Genomic DNA, 18,028 nt, shown 5'->3' with positions numbered 1-18,028 from the left:
TCCTTCGGAAATTAATTAAAGTTCCGTTATTTGTCATCAAAAATAAACGACGTCGACACAAGGGGATGATCTAATTAAGGAATTTTAGTCTTGGTTTTGAAATTAGGGAATTTATGCAAAGTTTAGGTTAGTACTAAACTAAGGCATTGAGTCTTAACCCAAATGTTATCTCCATAATGAATTTTGAAAAGGCAATAAAAACGGGATAGTTGAGAATTTAGCGAAGACTTGATAGTACACAATTTAAACCCGAATCTTTGTGAGGTATTTTTGAGCCTAAAGGAGTTCATACGAGAACTCTAATTCCTTCACAATTTTTCGAGAGCTTTGACTTCACTCGACTCATAGAATTTGCATCCAATACCGGGTTAAGTACACTTATTTTTGGTAAAAAGGCAATAGATGATAAACCGAACCCACTTAGGCTAATTTTTCTCGTTTTCATCAAACATTAGGAAACCCCTTCGAGCCTATTAACCAAATTTTTTTAATACCCTTTTAACATTTAACCCTTTTTCCTCTTGTTCGAATACCGACAAAATCAATTTGCACCCAAATCACTCGGAAAATGTCACGGCCTTAACAAACGAGCACCATAAGCCTTCAAAATATTGTTTTTGTGCCTCTATCAAAACAAAGGATACGATAAAAATAAAAAGGCATTCTCAAGCTCCACCCGAGCAATTTTGAAGTATATTTTGTAAAAATCGCCAAGGCCGAAATAAACAAAAACACGGTGCAAACACAAAACGGTATTTTTGAACTCGAGTTTCTTTAAACTAACCATTAAAGAACCCACCCACATTACAAACCCCCTCCGGGTTCATTTTTAATATTGCCTAACCATATTTTAGGAGGAAAAACCCGGATGAAAATGCAAATTCAACATGATTTCGAGTAAGTGCAAAGAAGAGTGCTAAAACACCGACCCACCTAAAATTGAGCGTAAGAGCGAAATCCCTTGGTGAGGTACTATCGGGTTCTCAAAAGATAATCAACCCCCGTTAATATTGCCTATTAATCTTGATCATGGAGGTTTCAAACAAGTTTTGTACTCAATTGTTTGCGTAGGTACTTACCGAAACCTTTGCATAAAACCATAACTTTGAAATCACGCACTTGGCAAAACCAACCTTCGGTTTGTTTCTTAATTTTCTCAATCCCTTGTCTTTCGATTTCTTTTACTTGAGGACAAGTAAAACTTTAAAGTCCGAGGAGGTTTGATAGGGGTATTTTACCCCTATCTTTTAGCGTGATTTACGTATTGATTTTAGATAAAATAAATAAGTTTAATTACAAAAATAAAGCGTTTTGATAAAATAAAGAAATAAAAATAAATTTCGTACTTTCAGTTAATTTTCCGTGTTTTTTATTAGTTTAGGAAATAAAAACGTCAAGCTAACTGGGCTCGCAAGATTTATATTTCAGGTACGAGCAAGGAGCAAAAATCTACTCAAATACGCGGGGCGTATCAGCCTTTACGCGGGGCGTGAAACATGGTGTCAGCAATTATTGCCTTATCCGCAGACGCCATGTGGAATTGACTCAGCATACGCGGGGCGTATGACACATGTCGGAAATAATTGGCCTAATCCTGAAAGTCAGACTGCATTGTCTCCTTGAAGTCAACTCTTTGTACGCGAGGCGTATCACCATACACGCGGGGCGTGCCAGGCAATTCCTCAATGATAAAACTTCAGAGACTCAAACACGCGGGGCGTACTTTAGCTACGCAGGGCATTCGTGAGACAACAAGACATGGAATTAGTCCACATGCAGGAGATTTCTGACGGAATGGGCACTTACGCGGGGCGTAGACCACCTTACGCGGGGCGTATCATGGGATTTCTGCACCAAATAATGTTGCTCCATACTTGTGCTTTGAGAAGTTACAACATTGCCCTTACTTGATGTTTATAAATAGGAAGCTCTTGAACCTCATTTGACACCAAATTTACACACTAGAGAGCAAAACTATACTCTTTTTTATTATTGTAATTTAGATTCAGATTTTGTAGTTAAACTCTCCCCCTCGAGAGCTTGTTCGGTTGTTCCGGCGTTCCATCGAAGTTCCGTTCCACCACTCGTCACCAAGCTCGAGAGTTCCACCTCCACGACCTAGGAGACGGCTTTGAGTCCGGTTAGCTAGTTCCAATGGCGGATTCTCCCTTTTTACCTGCTAATTAGCTTGTACTCTTCCTATGTACTAGGTTTGGTTGTATTTCATCTATAAACTTTCCATATTTATAATTTATGATTCATAATCTCTATTTCCCTTTACGTGTTAATGTTTATTACTTGTTTTGATATTCGTAATTGATTATTGTGTAGGAGAACGCGATTTCCGCCGCCATTCGGGCTATCCTTAGGGAGTTATATAGGTGTTGCCTTACCGGAAGTGACAAACCGGAAACCGTAGGAATTGACAAGCCACGGAACTTACGGGCCCTAGTTTCTAATTCCCCCGCATTAGACACGCCTTGACTAGGAATCACGTAGTCTAAGTGCTTCACGGGTCGGTCCTGCTACACTTAGTCGTCTTTACAAGAGTAAATTATTATCCGTATACATTCAGAGTCGTTATTTATCATGGTTATAACTTATCGTTATCCATCCTACTTCATAGGGTTTTAGCTACATAAATCTGTGTCGCCAATAGTTAGGAATAGTGTGTAGTTGCGTCTTACTTTACCCCAAAGTAATCACTGCTTAAATAACATACGAAACCGAGTCGTCTAATACTTAGAACATAGAACATTTAGAAAGACCACATCCATAGTCAAAGCACTTATCATAACATCCATATATCCGTCGTATAGAGAAATACGACACCTAGACGAAACCCACTATCAAGTTTTTAGCGCCGTTGCCGGGGATTTATAATCTCCTACAATATTAGACAAAAACGTTTCATTGTTAGTTTAAGCATTCTTTTTGTATAAATTGTTTATATATACTTTTACTAACATTATTCTCTCTTGTTGATACTAATGATCTTTTCCGTGGTATGATGTCTCATATTCGTCATGTGTGGGATGACCACAAGGATGACGAGTGTTCACACCAACAATCCTCGCAATTCGATGTGGTAATGTCTATGCTTAAAGATATTCAAGTGAGATTATCTAACAATGAGGCATATTGCAGGGATTTGGGAAATCAAGTCGGTAGATTGACGTCTCGTATCGATTCAACCGCGGACGAATCAATTAAAGACGCCAATCCGGATGATCAAAATGTGGAGCTCGAGTTAATTGAGCTCTCCCAAGAAGAGTCCCCAAATTATGTAGGGTGTCTCAACTGCGGGGAACCGGAAATCTTAATCGATGAGCCGGTTGTGTGCGGACCCATGGAAATGTATCCAAAATTAGAAGAGTTTGAGGTTCCTTCTACCTCGGAATTTTTCACTCTTTTTGAACTGCCTAAGGAGTCAAAAAGGGAGCAAACGAAACTCTTCAATAACTTCTGTAAATATAGTTTTTGGTTTTTGTTGAATTTTTTTGAAGCTAACAATCTGTTTTGTAGGTACGGATTGTTTATTCAAGAATTTGCATTCCTAACGCGAGTGGAAGCTTACACCTAAGAGGAAATGCTAAGTCGAGTTCACCGACTATAACGTAGCGCTTCTTGGGAGGCAACCCGAGTTCGAATAAGGGAGTTTTTCTTTCCCAACTTTTATTTTCCGCATTTTGTTTGCTTTATTTTCATTTTTATCTTCATTTCTATTTTTATTTTTTTATTCTTATTTTTTATAAATTAAAAGAAAATCAAATCCCATTTTAATCCAAAATTTTTTGTTATCCTTTGTTTTGTATTTTCTTCCTTTTTCGTGTTTATTTTCTTTTGTTTCGTTTTAAGTGTGTCCTTTATGATTAATCCCCAATTAATCTCCGACTAATCACCGATTAATCTTTGAGAGGTCTGTCCACCTTACTAGCGCCTAACGTTCAAAGTCCAGCACACTCGTCTAATTAATATATATATACTAAAAAATAAAAAATAAAAGTTAATTATAACTCTAACAAATAAAATTGCAACTAAAATTTAATTGAGTGTACTTATCAACCATGAAGTTATATTTGTACAATTTTAACAAAATCAAACAATTCCTTTCAATTAAAGAAACAAACAATTGCTAATATACATTCTTTTTTTGGAAACGATAATATACATTCTTGTAAACTAGTATTATATAATAAAGTATATTAAATTTCAATTGATAAAAAGAAATCAACAAACCGTAATGGTTATCCTAAAATTAAAAAATGAAATATATATATAAAGGTAGAGCGGACCGGATCAAATGATGAATATACATCTTCAAACTCAATCCATGATGGACAAGCTTAGATGGACTGACGAGCTAGTGGGTCTTTAAACAGGTCACAACAAGAGGATTCAAATGAAAACAACATTCACTTCAAGGACTAAAAGAGAAATCTTCCAAATACACTTTTGATAAAACAGGGGATAAGGTACAAAAAAAAATTACTCTTAATGTTTGCAACTCGGAGCAAAATTTTACTCCATGTAAAGCTCGGTGTCGGTTCAAGGACGGACACCAACGGCATTGATCTTTGGGTCTGTCTTTAACAAAAGACAACATAAACAACAAACTAAGTAAAGCGAATTGTTCAAAGCTGTTAAAATCATCACGAATGAAACAATTACAGAAATACAAATAGAGCTGCACCAATGCGTCTCGTAACAACATTAAAAAAAACCGAAGGAAAGAAAATGAAAACAAGTTAACGAATCTTGTCTAATCTTCCAAAGAACCTTACTTAAAGAGCTTCACCACATAAATCGAATCACATTCTAACCAAAGACAATGTCAGTCATTCTCCCAAGCTTTCACGCTATAGCGCGATTAGCGCCCTTTAGCACCAGCATTTCTGAAAATCCCACCCGAACCAGCAGCTCCAGGAGTACCAAGAGCATAACCATCCGTATTAATTCCCACTTTTCTTAAATTAATGAGTTCATCAATTAAAACATTAAGATCAGAATAGGATGATCCACCTTCTTCAACTGCCATTCTTGCGATCTGCCCAAGTTCACGAGCTTTTCTTCTCATTTCTTCATTTTCCATTATCTGATTTATAGCCTTCTCTATACATTCACTCTTTATAATGCTATGATCATGAACACCAACCTATAATGCACGGAAACGCCAATTTTCAGTACTTCTGTCACAAATTTTTCATGGAAGAATTGCTCACTTCCCATAGGCCAAGTCAGCATTGGCAACCCCGCAGCTATTCCTTCAAGCGTTGAATTCCATCCGCAATGAGTCACGAATCCCCCTATCGCTTCGTGTTCAAGTATAACTACTTGCGGTGCCCATCCTCGAATTATCAGCCCTTTTCCTTCCATTCTTTCTTCAAATCCTTCAGGCAACCAATCTTCATCTTCTTCATGATCAATGCTCGTCCGGACGACCCATATAAAGTCCTTCCGAGAAGCTTCAAGTCCGACCGCAATCTCCTTCAGCTGAGTTGCTTTGAAGTTGGTTGTACTACCAAAACGTAAGTAAACAACCGAATCAGGCTTCATGGAATCAAGCCATTTCGAACACTCGTGTTCATCAATCGATGCTTCATGTCCTCTTCGTGCTTGTGCTTCAACATCTCTATTACAAAGAGAAACCGGGCCAATACTCCAAGCTCTCCTTCCCCAAAAGTTTCGATAATGTTCAGCGTACATCGGTTCGAGCTCAAAAAAACTGTTTACTACTACTCCAAAGCTCTTCAGCTCCGATTCTATGGAAGACTCGTACAGTTTTCTCATCTCATCGGTTTCACTTTCTCGTAACTCAAGCTTTCAATAGTTTGTTTCTTGACAGCTTTATATCTCCAGGAAGACTCGGAACGACAAAGAGCTCTGAATCTGACAATAAGTTTTTATAGGGTTTATATTTGTGAATAGATATGATAGTACATAAAGAAAAGAAACAAGTTCCATGAGAAACAAGCCCTCGGATACCAAATTTGGATGGAGAATCAGTAGCCCAAGGAAATATCCAATCAGCAACAAGACAATATGGATTGGTTTCTCTTTGGTAGGGTGTGCATCAGTTCAAAATCGAACCGAACCAAAATAACTGAATACAGAAATTATTGAAATAATTGACAGAACCGAAATAACTGAATACATAAATTATTAAAATAATTGACACCGACACCGAACCGAATAGTATGTAAAATCGAAATATAACCAAAACGAAATAACCGAATACCGAAACTACTAAAATAATTGACACCGACACCGAACCGAATAGTATGTAAAACCGAAATATAATCGAACCAAAATATTCGGTTCCATTCGATTTTAAACCAAATTAGTTAAAACAAATTACTATATTTCCTTATAAAATTTATCTCTAACAACAAAAAATTTGAGATAGTTTCAAAATATATCTATATTGACTTATTAACTCAACAATATTAAGAAAAACTAAACTTGTAACATCTAATATATGTATATACGTATATATAAAATAATGTAGAACATGTGTAATTCGGTGCGGTACGGGATTTTTACATTTTTTGTTAAGCTGAACCGAACCGAATACCAAAATGCATCTAAAACTAAAACCGACGCCGACCCGAACTGTCAAAAAAACCTAACCCAAAAATCAAATTCAATCGGTTCGATATACGATTAAAAACGAAATGATGCACACCCCTACTCATAGGAATTTTCCAGTGGATCCTGAAACAAAGGTGTTGCAACTAGAAATTTGGAGAGAACTTCCCATCCTAGATTCTTGGAAGAGGTGAAATCACCATTTTCACATCCTTCTGGTAATCCACTTTCAATTGTAGGAAATTGAAGGATGTGAAGATTGATATTAGAATCTGAATTTGGGGTTTTTTTGATTTGAATAGAGACAAGAGGTTCATTGAGAGGAGTTGTGAGAATGGTGGTTTTCAGGTTTCTTGAAGCAAAAAGCTTGGCTATGTCTATCATTGGAATCATATGGCCATGAACCATGAATGGGAAGAAAAGTATATGTGGTTTCTGAGATTCACTTCCCATTGTTTGATTGCTTTGAAATTTACCAAAAATGATAGAAGATGAAGATGAAGTTGCAGTTGCTGTTTAATAAAGTATTTTTTAGATAATTTGTTATAATAACTCCCCCTAAAGTTGACTTAATACAAAAAAAATAGAAGTATTAAGTCAACTTTAGGGAACGTTATTATAACAAATTATCTAAAAAATACTTTATTAAACAGCTACTGCAACTTCATCTTCATCTTCTTTTTTTTTTTTGGTTAATTTCAAAGCAACCAAACCATAGGAAGTGAATTTCAAAAGCCACACATACTTTTCTTCCCATTCATGGCTCATGGCTTATGGCCACATGATTCCAAGCCGCAGACAAGCTTTTTCCTTCAAAAAACATCAAGGCTACCATTCTCTCACAACTCCTCTTAACGAGCCTCTTGTCTCCAGACAAATCCTAAAGACCGAAATTCGGGTTCCAATATCAAACTAAAATAGGTACGGATGCCACGTCAGAGTTTTTTTTAATGCCGTTAGCATTTTGGATTATATTTGCTAACGGCATAAACCTCACACTCCCATTTAAAAGTTTTTTACCACGAGACTGTGTTTGCAAACCGGCCAAACCATATGCACGTTGCATGAACTTAATCATCCATGTTACAGAATTCAATATGCCAAGAGTAGATATTTAATATAATTCTCCAAGAAATTGATAGCAGAAATAGTTTGAAACATGCTAATGTTATGTTTCAGAGTGTCAGGATTAGGATTTCTGACAGTAAGATTAGGGCAGAAAAGATCTTAGGAGAAGAGAAGAATAGAGAAAGAAGATTGAAGGTTAGAGAGAGATCGAGATAACCAGAGAAAAGAGAGAATAGAGAGAGAATTTAGAAGAAAGAAATAAAGATTTCATTAATCAATTTGCATAATGAATTGGTACAGTACAATTCTCTTAAATAGGAAAAATGGGAAAAGGAAAGTATACTAGTCTTCCTAAATTCATGGCCCTAATAATTCTAACTTACCTTAAATCACCCTATTAATTCTAACCTACCTTAAATAAGAATAGGAAATATAGCAATTCGCTTGAAATAGGCATAATTTGAATAATTGTGACACAGAGGAATCAAGAAATAGCAACAAACAATCATCATGATTTAAATGCATATCAACTATCTAATAATGAAAATAAATAAATATATTGAGAGGATAGTTTAAAACCTCAGACAGCCATTTTCTCAGTCTCTGCATCTTCCATTACAATGTTCAGCCAACTTCAATTCCTGTTCTCGCCTAATGCCAAAGCAAATGCTCTTTGCTCTGCCTCTCCTTGCACTTCAGCAGTCGGAACTTTCATTTGGCACTTCAAACTGTTATCCGGGCTGCTTCTGACACCTGATTCGTTTGGATTAAAGGCACTGATCCAGTAAAACTTGAGGATTTAGGAATTGAATTGAAAGATTTGAAAGCACTTGCAAAGATTTCAATATCCAAAGACCCTCAAAGGTGCATTAACTAGGATTCCGGTCCGGGAACCTTGTCGAATATCCCATGGCCATTTCAAGCAAAACAAAGGTTGTTTAGAGTTGGAACAGGGCCTCATCCATAGTTTTATACCAAAAAAGCAGCACAAATTTATATCTTCACCCGACAGGATAAAATTCCCAAACGTAGACAAGAATTTCAATGTTATAGATTCCAACTTCACAAGGAATTTCAAAATTCATTCAAGAATAGCAGAAAAAGCAGTGAAGTAAATTTGCATCACCTTGTCATTCTTCATCTTCTCCACATTTTCTTGCATCTGAAAGATTTAACTTGTGGTTATACAGCTGAATTAAACGAGGAGCTTCCTCATGACAATTCACATATTTTTCCATGAAACGCCTCTCTGAACATGTGAACAAACTAGTTATGCTTGAATTCAATTTGACCAGACCCTTGGATAACAGAAATTCAATAACTGCACCTCTTGGAACGAGCCTCTTCTTCAAGCTATATCCGAGTAGTGGAGGACAATTCACAATGACTAAATAGTGTAAACCCAACTTGTTGACATAAAAATCCATCACGGACATTATCTTATCCTCTGAGATTGACAGAAACGTTGGGTACTTCTTGAAGGCTGTAATAATATCTTCATCGGACCAACCCCACCTCTTATAAATGGCAACCTTCTCATCCCTCTTCGATTTGCTCAGTCCTGTCAATGCTATGATTGCTAAAACAAACTGTGACTTCAAAGGATTAAATCCCATTTCCTTGACTTCCTCCAAGATCTTTCCAAATTTATCTGGATTTGTTGCAATACTTACCCAATCAGCATGAATTAACAGCAAAATACTTGATGTCGGCACTCCATTTTCTCTCAAAGTGTTTATATTAGGCATTAGAGCAACTTCAAGACTAGTATTTAGAACACGAGCATTTCGTTTAATCAATTCAATGGCTTTATATTCGGATTGCAATAGGTCAACAAAACAACTAAAATTACCAACCAACTTATTTTCTAAACTTATGTTGAAGATCCAGGGGTAGGTAGTGAAGATTGTTACAAGGTCAGGGGTTGAAGCTCCTCTAGAGCGAAAGAACTCAAGTTTGGGGGAAATGGTCTTCTCGGGATGGCAACATAGCATTTTAGGGAACTTTCTGATCATTTCAGAGATTTGAATTTTCGAGAATCCAAAATTTTCCAAGGATGATACAACCGAATCAGGCTGCGCCGAGGATTCAAATTGGAGAGTTTTAGAAGCTAAAAGAGCCGATTTAGGAGATAATCCACATGTTTTTGTGAGGTAAGAAAGAGTAAAAGAGTGTGGATTATCAGAATCACATGATAAGTATCGGACTGAAAATGAAACCACCATTGAAAGGTTATGAGGTGTGACAGTGGAACCATTTCTAGAATGGAGAAGCGTTTTGCAGAGAAATTGAAACATGATATAAATCTTAAACTGAAGATTGTGAAAGAAAACCTGACCTTTGCTCGAGATTGGAGACAAGCCTCGACCCAAATGCAATTCCAATTCCAATTCCAATTCCAGCAGAAGAAGTTCAGAAATTCAGAAACTAATTGAAGAAGAAACACCCACTTCTAACAACTCTCCCTCTAAAACAATCTCTACACAAAGTTATCTCTGGTTGTTAACTACAATAAATACTATTTAATAGGCCCCACATATAATATAATATTTTATTTCTTTTACTTTAAATCAATTAACTTATTTCATAATAATATAAAATTAATAATAAATTAATATTAATTAAATAAAAAATATTTATGAATATTTATTTTTAATTGAATAAGTATTTTTAATTTAACTATATTAAAAAATTAAAATCGAAAAATGATTTTGGTTTTAATATCAATTAGATTAAAAAATTTAAAATCCGAATGTTATTAGATTATAAAAATTATAGTTAGAATATCATTAAAGTCATAATATCTATTGTGATTTTAAACAAAGAAATTTCCATTTAGTTAAGCATGAAGCAATAAAATAAAAAGAATAAAAATCATGTACTGTTAAAATGAATTTAAAAACAAATAATAAAAGAATGTGGCCCACGTAATTTTTTCTAGCAAGTCGCTAGAACGGGAGACTCGTCAGAGTTTGGAGACTTGGCAAAGAGAGTCTCTAGTGGTTAGAGGGTCTTTTGCAATTTTTCAAAATTGTAAATTCGTCCCTCCAACACACCATTAGAGTTGCTCTAATAAAGAGAGAAGAAAAGAGAGTAAAACTACGTCGTTTTGATGGGATTCCCACATCTGTCAAAGGCACGGGCAGCACTCAGGGATAAGATAGTATGAGTTTTTTTTTTTTGAAGTGTAATTTAGGCTTTTTTTTTTTTTTTTTTTTTTTTTGAGAAATGCTTGTAATTTCATTAGATAAAATATGAAGAAATACAACAAGCAAAATGTAAGGAATAAAACCTAACATGATTACAGACTAAAGCAAATACAAAATCCACGAAGGGATGTAACTGACTACAAAGAGCAAAAAGAGCCCATAAAAGGCACAAAAAAACACACAACAACAATATATTTCTCGTTAATCCAAATCTGTAGAAAGAAATCTGCAATCCAAACTTATGTTAGACAAACAATTACGTATGTCTTAAGAATGTTAGACATTCTCTTTAAAAAGTCAGAGAACAAAATCTCTGTCTTAAGAATGTTAGACAAACGATTACGTATGTCTTAGAAATGTTAGATGTGATTAACCAAAAAACAAAATGAACAAAGAAAAACATACGAACAATAAAACTAGAAATTAAAAGGAAAGAGTTAGACAAATCTGAGGCTTGTATTAGCAGTTTCCTTAAGACGATGTCGTCGCTATTGACGATCGTCTCCCAGGATACAACAGATTACGCAAGCGAACTCAAACTGTGTGTAGCCTAGTTATCACCGGAGTAGGAAAATAAGAACAATAATGAACAGACAAAGAGCAGGAAAAGTTTCAGAGAATAATTTTTCTAACCGTTTGTGAATTTGACAATCCATTCTATATAAATAGAACTTGAAAGGATATGTCTTTTCACGAACGAACATGACTGTACACGGACAGACACGACTGTTCTCGTACGAACACGACTGTACACAATAGACACGACTATTCATGAAAAGAGGTATTTGTTAGTATATAAATTAATATATAATTTTATTCAAAATTTTCCAACAACTTCATCCTTTAGACCATTCCGAACATTCGGATCTGAATCCTTTTTTTTGTTGCAACCGCGTAGATTTATTGATCTAGGCTTAATTTATAAACTATGTCGTTAACATATGTAATTTAACATAATAATATAAATAAAATCGAACCGTAAAGTACATATTTATGCTATTTTATATGTGGAATCTAAATTAATATTTTATTCAAAACTAGTTTTTGACCCGTGCGATGCACGGATTCATCTTAACATATAAATATTAACAAATATATAATCTAATAATTACAATTAATGATATAAAGCTGCTATATAAATTAAATATTATTATTTTATTTTCACATTTACTTTAAATAATATTTTTATAGATAAATATAATAATATAATTAAAATTAATATATTATATTATTTTTTTTATCAGTAAAAAGGGAGGATGTGACATCTCAGCTCCATCGTTACTGTCATATATATATATATATATATATATATATGGAGGAGTTCTCAATGGTGAGTCTCCATCCATGGAGATTAATATATTTTAATTAAATGACCTGCTATAACAGGTTACCAATAGATTATCAGGTTACCTAAATGTATATTTCTCTTTATAATAAATAATTGTCCATATTTTTCAAAAATACTCTCTTTCTATAATAAATCCATAAAAATAATTTGTACATGAAATCATTTAAAATAATTTCCCTTCCATTTCGTTTTTTCTGTTCTTATTAGCTCTCCCCTTTTTAGAACCCCATTTTTTTCCTTCACTGATCTCCCTAATCCTTATTATTTAGTCTCCTGGACTCTTTATTTCCTGATTCTTTCCTTGGTCCATTCCCTCTCTTCTTATTTATTTGTTTTTTTTATTTTTTTATAATAATAAGTAGAACAAAAATTATGTGAACTATATACTAATATGGACAATAATATGAGATAATGTAAATAATAAAAATATGGATAAATATCAGAAGTCTTGGGTTTTGGATTCTTATATTTCTAAAATCGGTTTGTACCTCGTTCGGTTTTTCCATATTTCCGGACTACTAAGATAATGAGCTGTTTCTAACCTTTTTTTTTATTAAATTTCGGACCGTGATTCCGCGCGACACAACGCAGGATCCACCTGCAACGTACTAAGCAAAGTAACTATAATTTCATCACAAGAGTCAGAAAAGTCTATGCTCACAGTAATATTACATTACGTTACGTTACGTCACGTCATGTCAAGTGACATCATGTCACGTCACGTTACCTCACGTTACGTCACGTTACGTTACCTCACGTTACGTTACGTTACGTCACGTCACGTCACGTCACGTCACGTCACGTCACGTCACGTCACGTCACGTCACGTCACGTCACGTCACGTCACGTCACGTCACGTCACGTCACGTCACGTCACGTTATGTTACGTTACGTCGCGTTACATTACGTGCACTAAGTTACATTATGTTCGGTTGGGGAGCATAAGCTCAATGCCTATTTATAAATAAATGAAAGCTTAAAGAAATAAAGAAAGCTAAGGATTTTAAATTGAGCTTACAATCCTGAGAATTTATAGATTGAGCTCACAATCCTAAAGATCTATAAATTGAGAATATAATCACTACGTTACGTTACGCTATGTTACGTTACGTTACGTTACGTTACGTTATGTTACATTACGTTACATTACATTACATTACGTTACGTTCGGTTGGGGATCGTAAGCTCAATGACTATTTATAAATAAATGAAAGGTTAAAGAAATAATAAAAAAAAGCTAAAGATTTTGAATTGAGCTTACAATCCTGAGGATTTATAGATTGAGCTTACAATCATAAGGATCTATAAATTGAGATTATAATCATTATGTTATGTTACATTACGTTACGCCACATGATGTTATGTTACGTTACGTTACTTAAAAATACAAATTTACATTAATTATGTCCAACTTTACATAAATTATCTCCAAAGATGTGAGATTGACATAAAGTTCAAAAATTTTACATGAAAGTAACATTTTTTGCGAAACTAAGTGATTTTGATTTTGTAACATAATAACTTTACGTAAATTGAGCTTACTTCACATCACGTTACATTAATTATGTCCAACTTTCCGTTACGTTACGTTACGTCACGTCACGTCACGTCACGTTACGTTACGTCATGTCACATCACGTCACATCACGTCACGTCACGTCACGTCACGTCACGTCACGTCACATCACGTCACGTGACGTTACGTTACGTCACGTTACGTTATAGTGATGTTTTAGTTTAGTGATGTTTTGGTTCAGTGATGTTTTAGTTCAGTGATGTTTTAGTTCAATGATGTTTTAGTTCAGTGATGTTTCAGTTTGGTGATGTTTTAGTTCAGTAATATTTTAGTTCAGTAATGTTTCAGTTCAGTAATATTTTTATTCGGTAATATTTCAGTTCAGTGATGTTTTAGTTCAGTTATATTTTAGTTGAGTAAGGTTTCAGTTTAGTAATATTTCAGTTCAATGATGTTTCAATTCAGTGATGTTTCGGTTCAGTGATGTTTCAGTTCAATGATGTTTCAGTTCAGTGATATTTTGGTTCAATGATGTTTTGGTTCAGTGATATTCAGTTTAGTAATATTTCAGTCTAAGGATGTTACAATTCAGTAATGTTTTAGTTTAGTAGTATTTCAGTTCAGTGATGTTTCAGTTCAGTAATGTTTCAGTTGAGTGATGTTTCAGTTAACTAATGTTTCAGTTCAGTAATGTTTCAGTTCAGTAATATTTCAGTTGAGTCATGTTTCAGTTCAGTGATGTTTCAGTTCAGTAATGTTTCAGTTTAGTGTAATGTTTGAGTTTAGTAACGTTTCGGTCCAGTAATGTTTCAGTTTTACAATTTTTAAGTTCAATAATGTTTCAGTTCAGTGATGTTTCAGTTCAGTAATATTTCAGTTCAGTGATGTTTCAGTTCAATGATGTTTCTATTGAGTGGTCTGTTCAGTTATATTTCAGTTTAGTGATGTTATAGTTCAATAATTTTTCAGTTCGCTAATGTTTCAGTTTAGTAATATTTCAATTTAGTAATGTTTCAGTTCAGTAATATTTCAGTTTAGTAATGTTTCAGTTTAGTAATATTTCAATTCAGTGATGTTTCAATTCAGTGATGTTTAAGTTCAGTAATGTTTCACTTCAGTAATATTTCAGTTCAGTGATGTTTCAGTTCAGAGATGTTTCAGTTTAGTAATATTTCAGTTCAATAATATTTTAGTTCAATAATATTTTAGTTCAGTAATACTTTAGTTTAGTAATGTTTCAATTCGGTGATGTTTCAATTCAGTAATGTTTCAGTTGAGTAAGGTTTCTCTTTAGTAATATTTCAATTCAATGATGTTTTAGTTAAGTGATGTTTTAGTTAAGTGATGTTTCAGTTGAGTGATGTTTTAGTTCAGTGATGTTTCAGTTCAGTGATGTTTCAGTTCAGTAATATTTCAGTTCAGTAATGTTTGAGTTTAGTGTAATGTTTGAGTTTAGTAATGTTTCAGGCCAGTAATGTTCGAGTTTAGTAATCTTTAAGTTCAGTAATGTTTCAGTTTAGTGATGTTTTAGTTCAGTAATATTTTAGTTCAATGATGTTTTAGTTCAGTGATGTTTCTATTAAGTGATGTTTCAGTTTAGTAATATTTCAGTTCAATGATGTTTTAGTTGAATAACTTTTCAGTTCGCTATTGTTTCAATTTAGTAATGTTTCAATTCAGTAATGTTTCAGTTCGGTAATGTTTCAGTTAAGTAATGTTTCAGTTTAGTAATATTTAAGTTCAGTGATGTTTCAGTTTAGTGATGTTTCATTTCAGTAATGTTTCACTTCAGTAATATTTCAGTTCAGTGATGTTTCAGTTTACTGATGTTTCAGTTCAGTAATATTTCAATTCAGTGATGTTTTTGTTGAGTAATATTTTAGTTCAGCGATGTTTTAGTTCAATAAAATTTTAGTTCAATAATATTTCAATTTAGTAATGTTTCAATTCAGTAATGTTTCACTTTAGTGATGTTTCATTTCTGTAATGTTTCAGTTGAGTAATGTTTCAGGTTAGTAATATTTCAGTTCAGTGATGTTTCAGTGAGGTGATGTTTCAGTTAGCGATGCTTCAGTTCAATGATGTTTGAGTTCAGTAATGTTTGAGTAATTTCACCCCTAACATAGTGCAATTTTGCCCCTAACCTTGGCAGTGAAGAGTAATTTCACTCCTAACATTGATAAATTTTTAAATTGAGCTTACAATCCTAAAGATTTATAAATTGAGCTTATATTTATTATGTTACGTTACGTTAGGGATTGTAAGCTAAATGATTTTTTTTGTAAATAAATGAAAGCTTAAAGAAATAAAAAAAACCCTAAGAATTTATAAATTGAGCTTACATTTCTAAGGAATTATAAATTGAGCTTACAGTCCTAGAGATTTAGAAATTGAGTTTACAATCCTAAAGATTTATAAATTAAGCTTACATTAAGTTACTTTACAACTTAGTTATGTTACATTAAGTTCCGCTAAGTTGTATTATGTTAAGTTTGGTTAAATTACATTATGTTATATTACGATAAGTTACACTAATTTAGATTACGTTATGTTAAGTTGTGCTAAGTTACGTTACGTTGAAAGCTTAAAGAAATAAAAAAACCTAAGGATTTACAAATTGAGCTTACAATCTTAAGGATTTTCAGTCCAGTGTTGTTTTAGTTCAGTAATATTTCAGTTTAGTAATGTTTCAGTTCAATGATGTTTCAGTTCAGTGATGTTTCAGTTCAGTGATATTTTAGTTCAGTAAAATTAGTTCAGTAATGTTTCAGTTCAGTGATGTTTCAGTTTAGTGATATTTCAGTTCAGTAATATTTTAGCTAAGTAATGTTTCACTTCAGTGATGTTTCAGTTTAATGATGTTTAAGTTCACTAATATTTCAGTTCAGTGATGTTGCAGGTTAGTGATGTTTTAGTTCGGTGATGTTCTAGTTCAGTGATGTTTCAGTTCAGTAATGTTTCAGTTTAGTATTGTTTCAGTTTAGTATTGTTTCAGTTCAGCAATGTTTTAGTTGAGTAATGTTTTAGTTCAGTGATGTTTCAGTTCAGTGTTGTTTCAGTTCGGTAATGTTTAAGTTCAGTAATATTTCAGTTCAGTGATGTTTCAGTTTAGTGATGTTTCAGTTTAGTGATATTTTAGTTCAGTGATATTTTAGTTTAGTGATGTTTCAGTTCAGTATTGTTTTAGTTCATTAATGTTTCAATTGAGTAATGTTTCAGTTCAGTGATGTTTCAGTTCAGTGATATTTCAGTTTAGTGTTGTTTGATGTTTTTGTTCGGTAATGTTTCAATTCAGTAATGTTTCGGTTCAATAATGTTTCAGTTCAGTGATGTTTCAGTTTAATGATATTTCAGTTCAGTAATGTTTCAGTTTATTGATGTTTGAGTTCTATAATGTTTTAGTTCAGTAATATTTCGGTTTAGTGATATTTTAGTTAAGTGATGTTTGAGTTCGGTAATGTTTCAGTTTAGTGATGTTTCGGTTCAGTAAAGTTTGGTTAGGTTACATTATGTTACGTTACAATAAGTTACACTAAATTAGGTCACGTTATGTTAAGTTGCGCTAGTTTACGTTACTTTATGTTATGTTACGTTACGTTACACTAAGTTGAAAGCTTAAAGAAATGTAAAAAAAACTAAAGATTTACAAATTGACCTTACAATCTTAAGGATTTTCAGTTTAGTGATGTTTCAGTTCAGTAATATTTCATTTTCGTAAATTATTTCTAAAGATGTGATTTTGATTTTGTAACTTAATAACTTTACATAAATTGAGCTTATATTATTATGTTACGTTACGTTACGTCATGTCAAGTTATGTTACCTTATGTTACGTTACGTTATGTTATGTTAGATTACTTATGTTACGCTACGTGACATTACGTTACGTCACGTCGAGTTACGTTACATTACGTTACGTTAGATTACGTTACGTTATGTTATGTTACGTCACGTTACGTGACGTTACGTCACGTCACGTCACGTCACGTCACGTCACGTCACGTCACGTCACGTCATGTTGTATTACGTTATGTCACGTCACGTTACGTTACGTTACGTTACGTCACATCACGTTATGTCACCTTACATTATGTTACAGTACGTTATGTCACGTTACGTCATGTCATGTCACGTTACGTCACGTCACGTAACATCACGTCACGTTACGTTATGTTATGTTACTATTAGCATGAACTTTTTCGACCTTTGTGATGGAATTATAGTTATCTTTGCTCAGCATGTTGCAGGTGGGCCCCACGTCTCGTCGTATGGGATCACGGTTTGGAACACGATGAGAAA

General features: G+C 33.7%; 1 protein-coding gene and 1 pseudogene across 4 annotated transcripts; both read right to left on the bottom strand.

Moving 5' to 3' along the window:
- Positions 1-4,294: 4,294 nt before the first annotated feature.
- On the bottom strand, positions 4,295-7,041 carry LOC136226196 (scopoletin glucosyltransferase-like; annotated as a pseudogene).
- A 1,197-nt stretch (positions 7,042-8,238) lies between these two features.
- LOC136225931 (transcription termination factor MTERF15, mitochondrial-like) lies at positions 8,239-10,116 on the bottom strand. 4 transcript variants are annotated; one of them, XM_066014107.1, is made up of 3 exons: positions 8,984-10,116; positions 8,783-8,905; positions 8,239-8,432 (listed from the first exon to the last, which is right to left on the bottom strand). In XM_066014107.1, exons 1-2 carry the CDS (start codon positions 9,951-9,953, stop codon positions 8,787-8,789), a joined length of 1,089 nt encoding a protein of 362 aa, XP_065870179.1. In that variant the 5' UTR covers positions 9,954-10,116; the 3' UTR covers positions 8,239-8,432; positions 8,783-8,786. The 4 variants fall into 4 exon arrangements, with proteins under 4 accessions (XP_065870179.1, XP_065870175.1, XP_065870177.1 ...); XM_066014103.1 differs by having other exon boundaries at positions 8,783-10,116; XM_066014105.1 differs by having other exon boundaries at positions 8,239-8,409; positions 8,783-10,116.
- Between the last annotated feature and the right edge of the window lie 7,912 nt (positions 10,117-18,028).

This window comes from Euphorbia lathyris, chromosome 4 (genome assembly GCF_963576675.1).
Source record: "Euphorbia lathyris chromosome 4, ddEupLath1.1, whole genome shotgun sequence".
Taxonomy (NCBI): Eukaryota; Viridiplantae; Streptophyta; class Magnoliopsida; order Malpighiales; family Euphorbiaceae; genus Euphorbia; species Euphorbia lathyris.
The sequence above is the reverse complement of the archived record's forward strand: the minus strand, read 5'-3'. Positions and strand labels throughout refer to the sequence as shown.

What these genes read in the sequence shown, in the direction of transcription:
- LOC136225931 (XM_066014103.1), bottom strand. Translation starts at nt 9,953, where the DNA reads ATGTTTCAATTTCTCTGCAAAACGCTTCTCCATTCTAGAAATGGTTCC.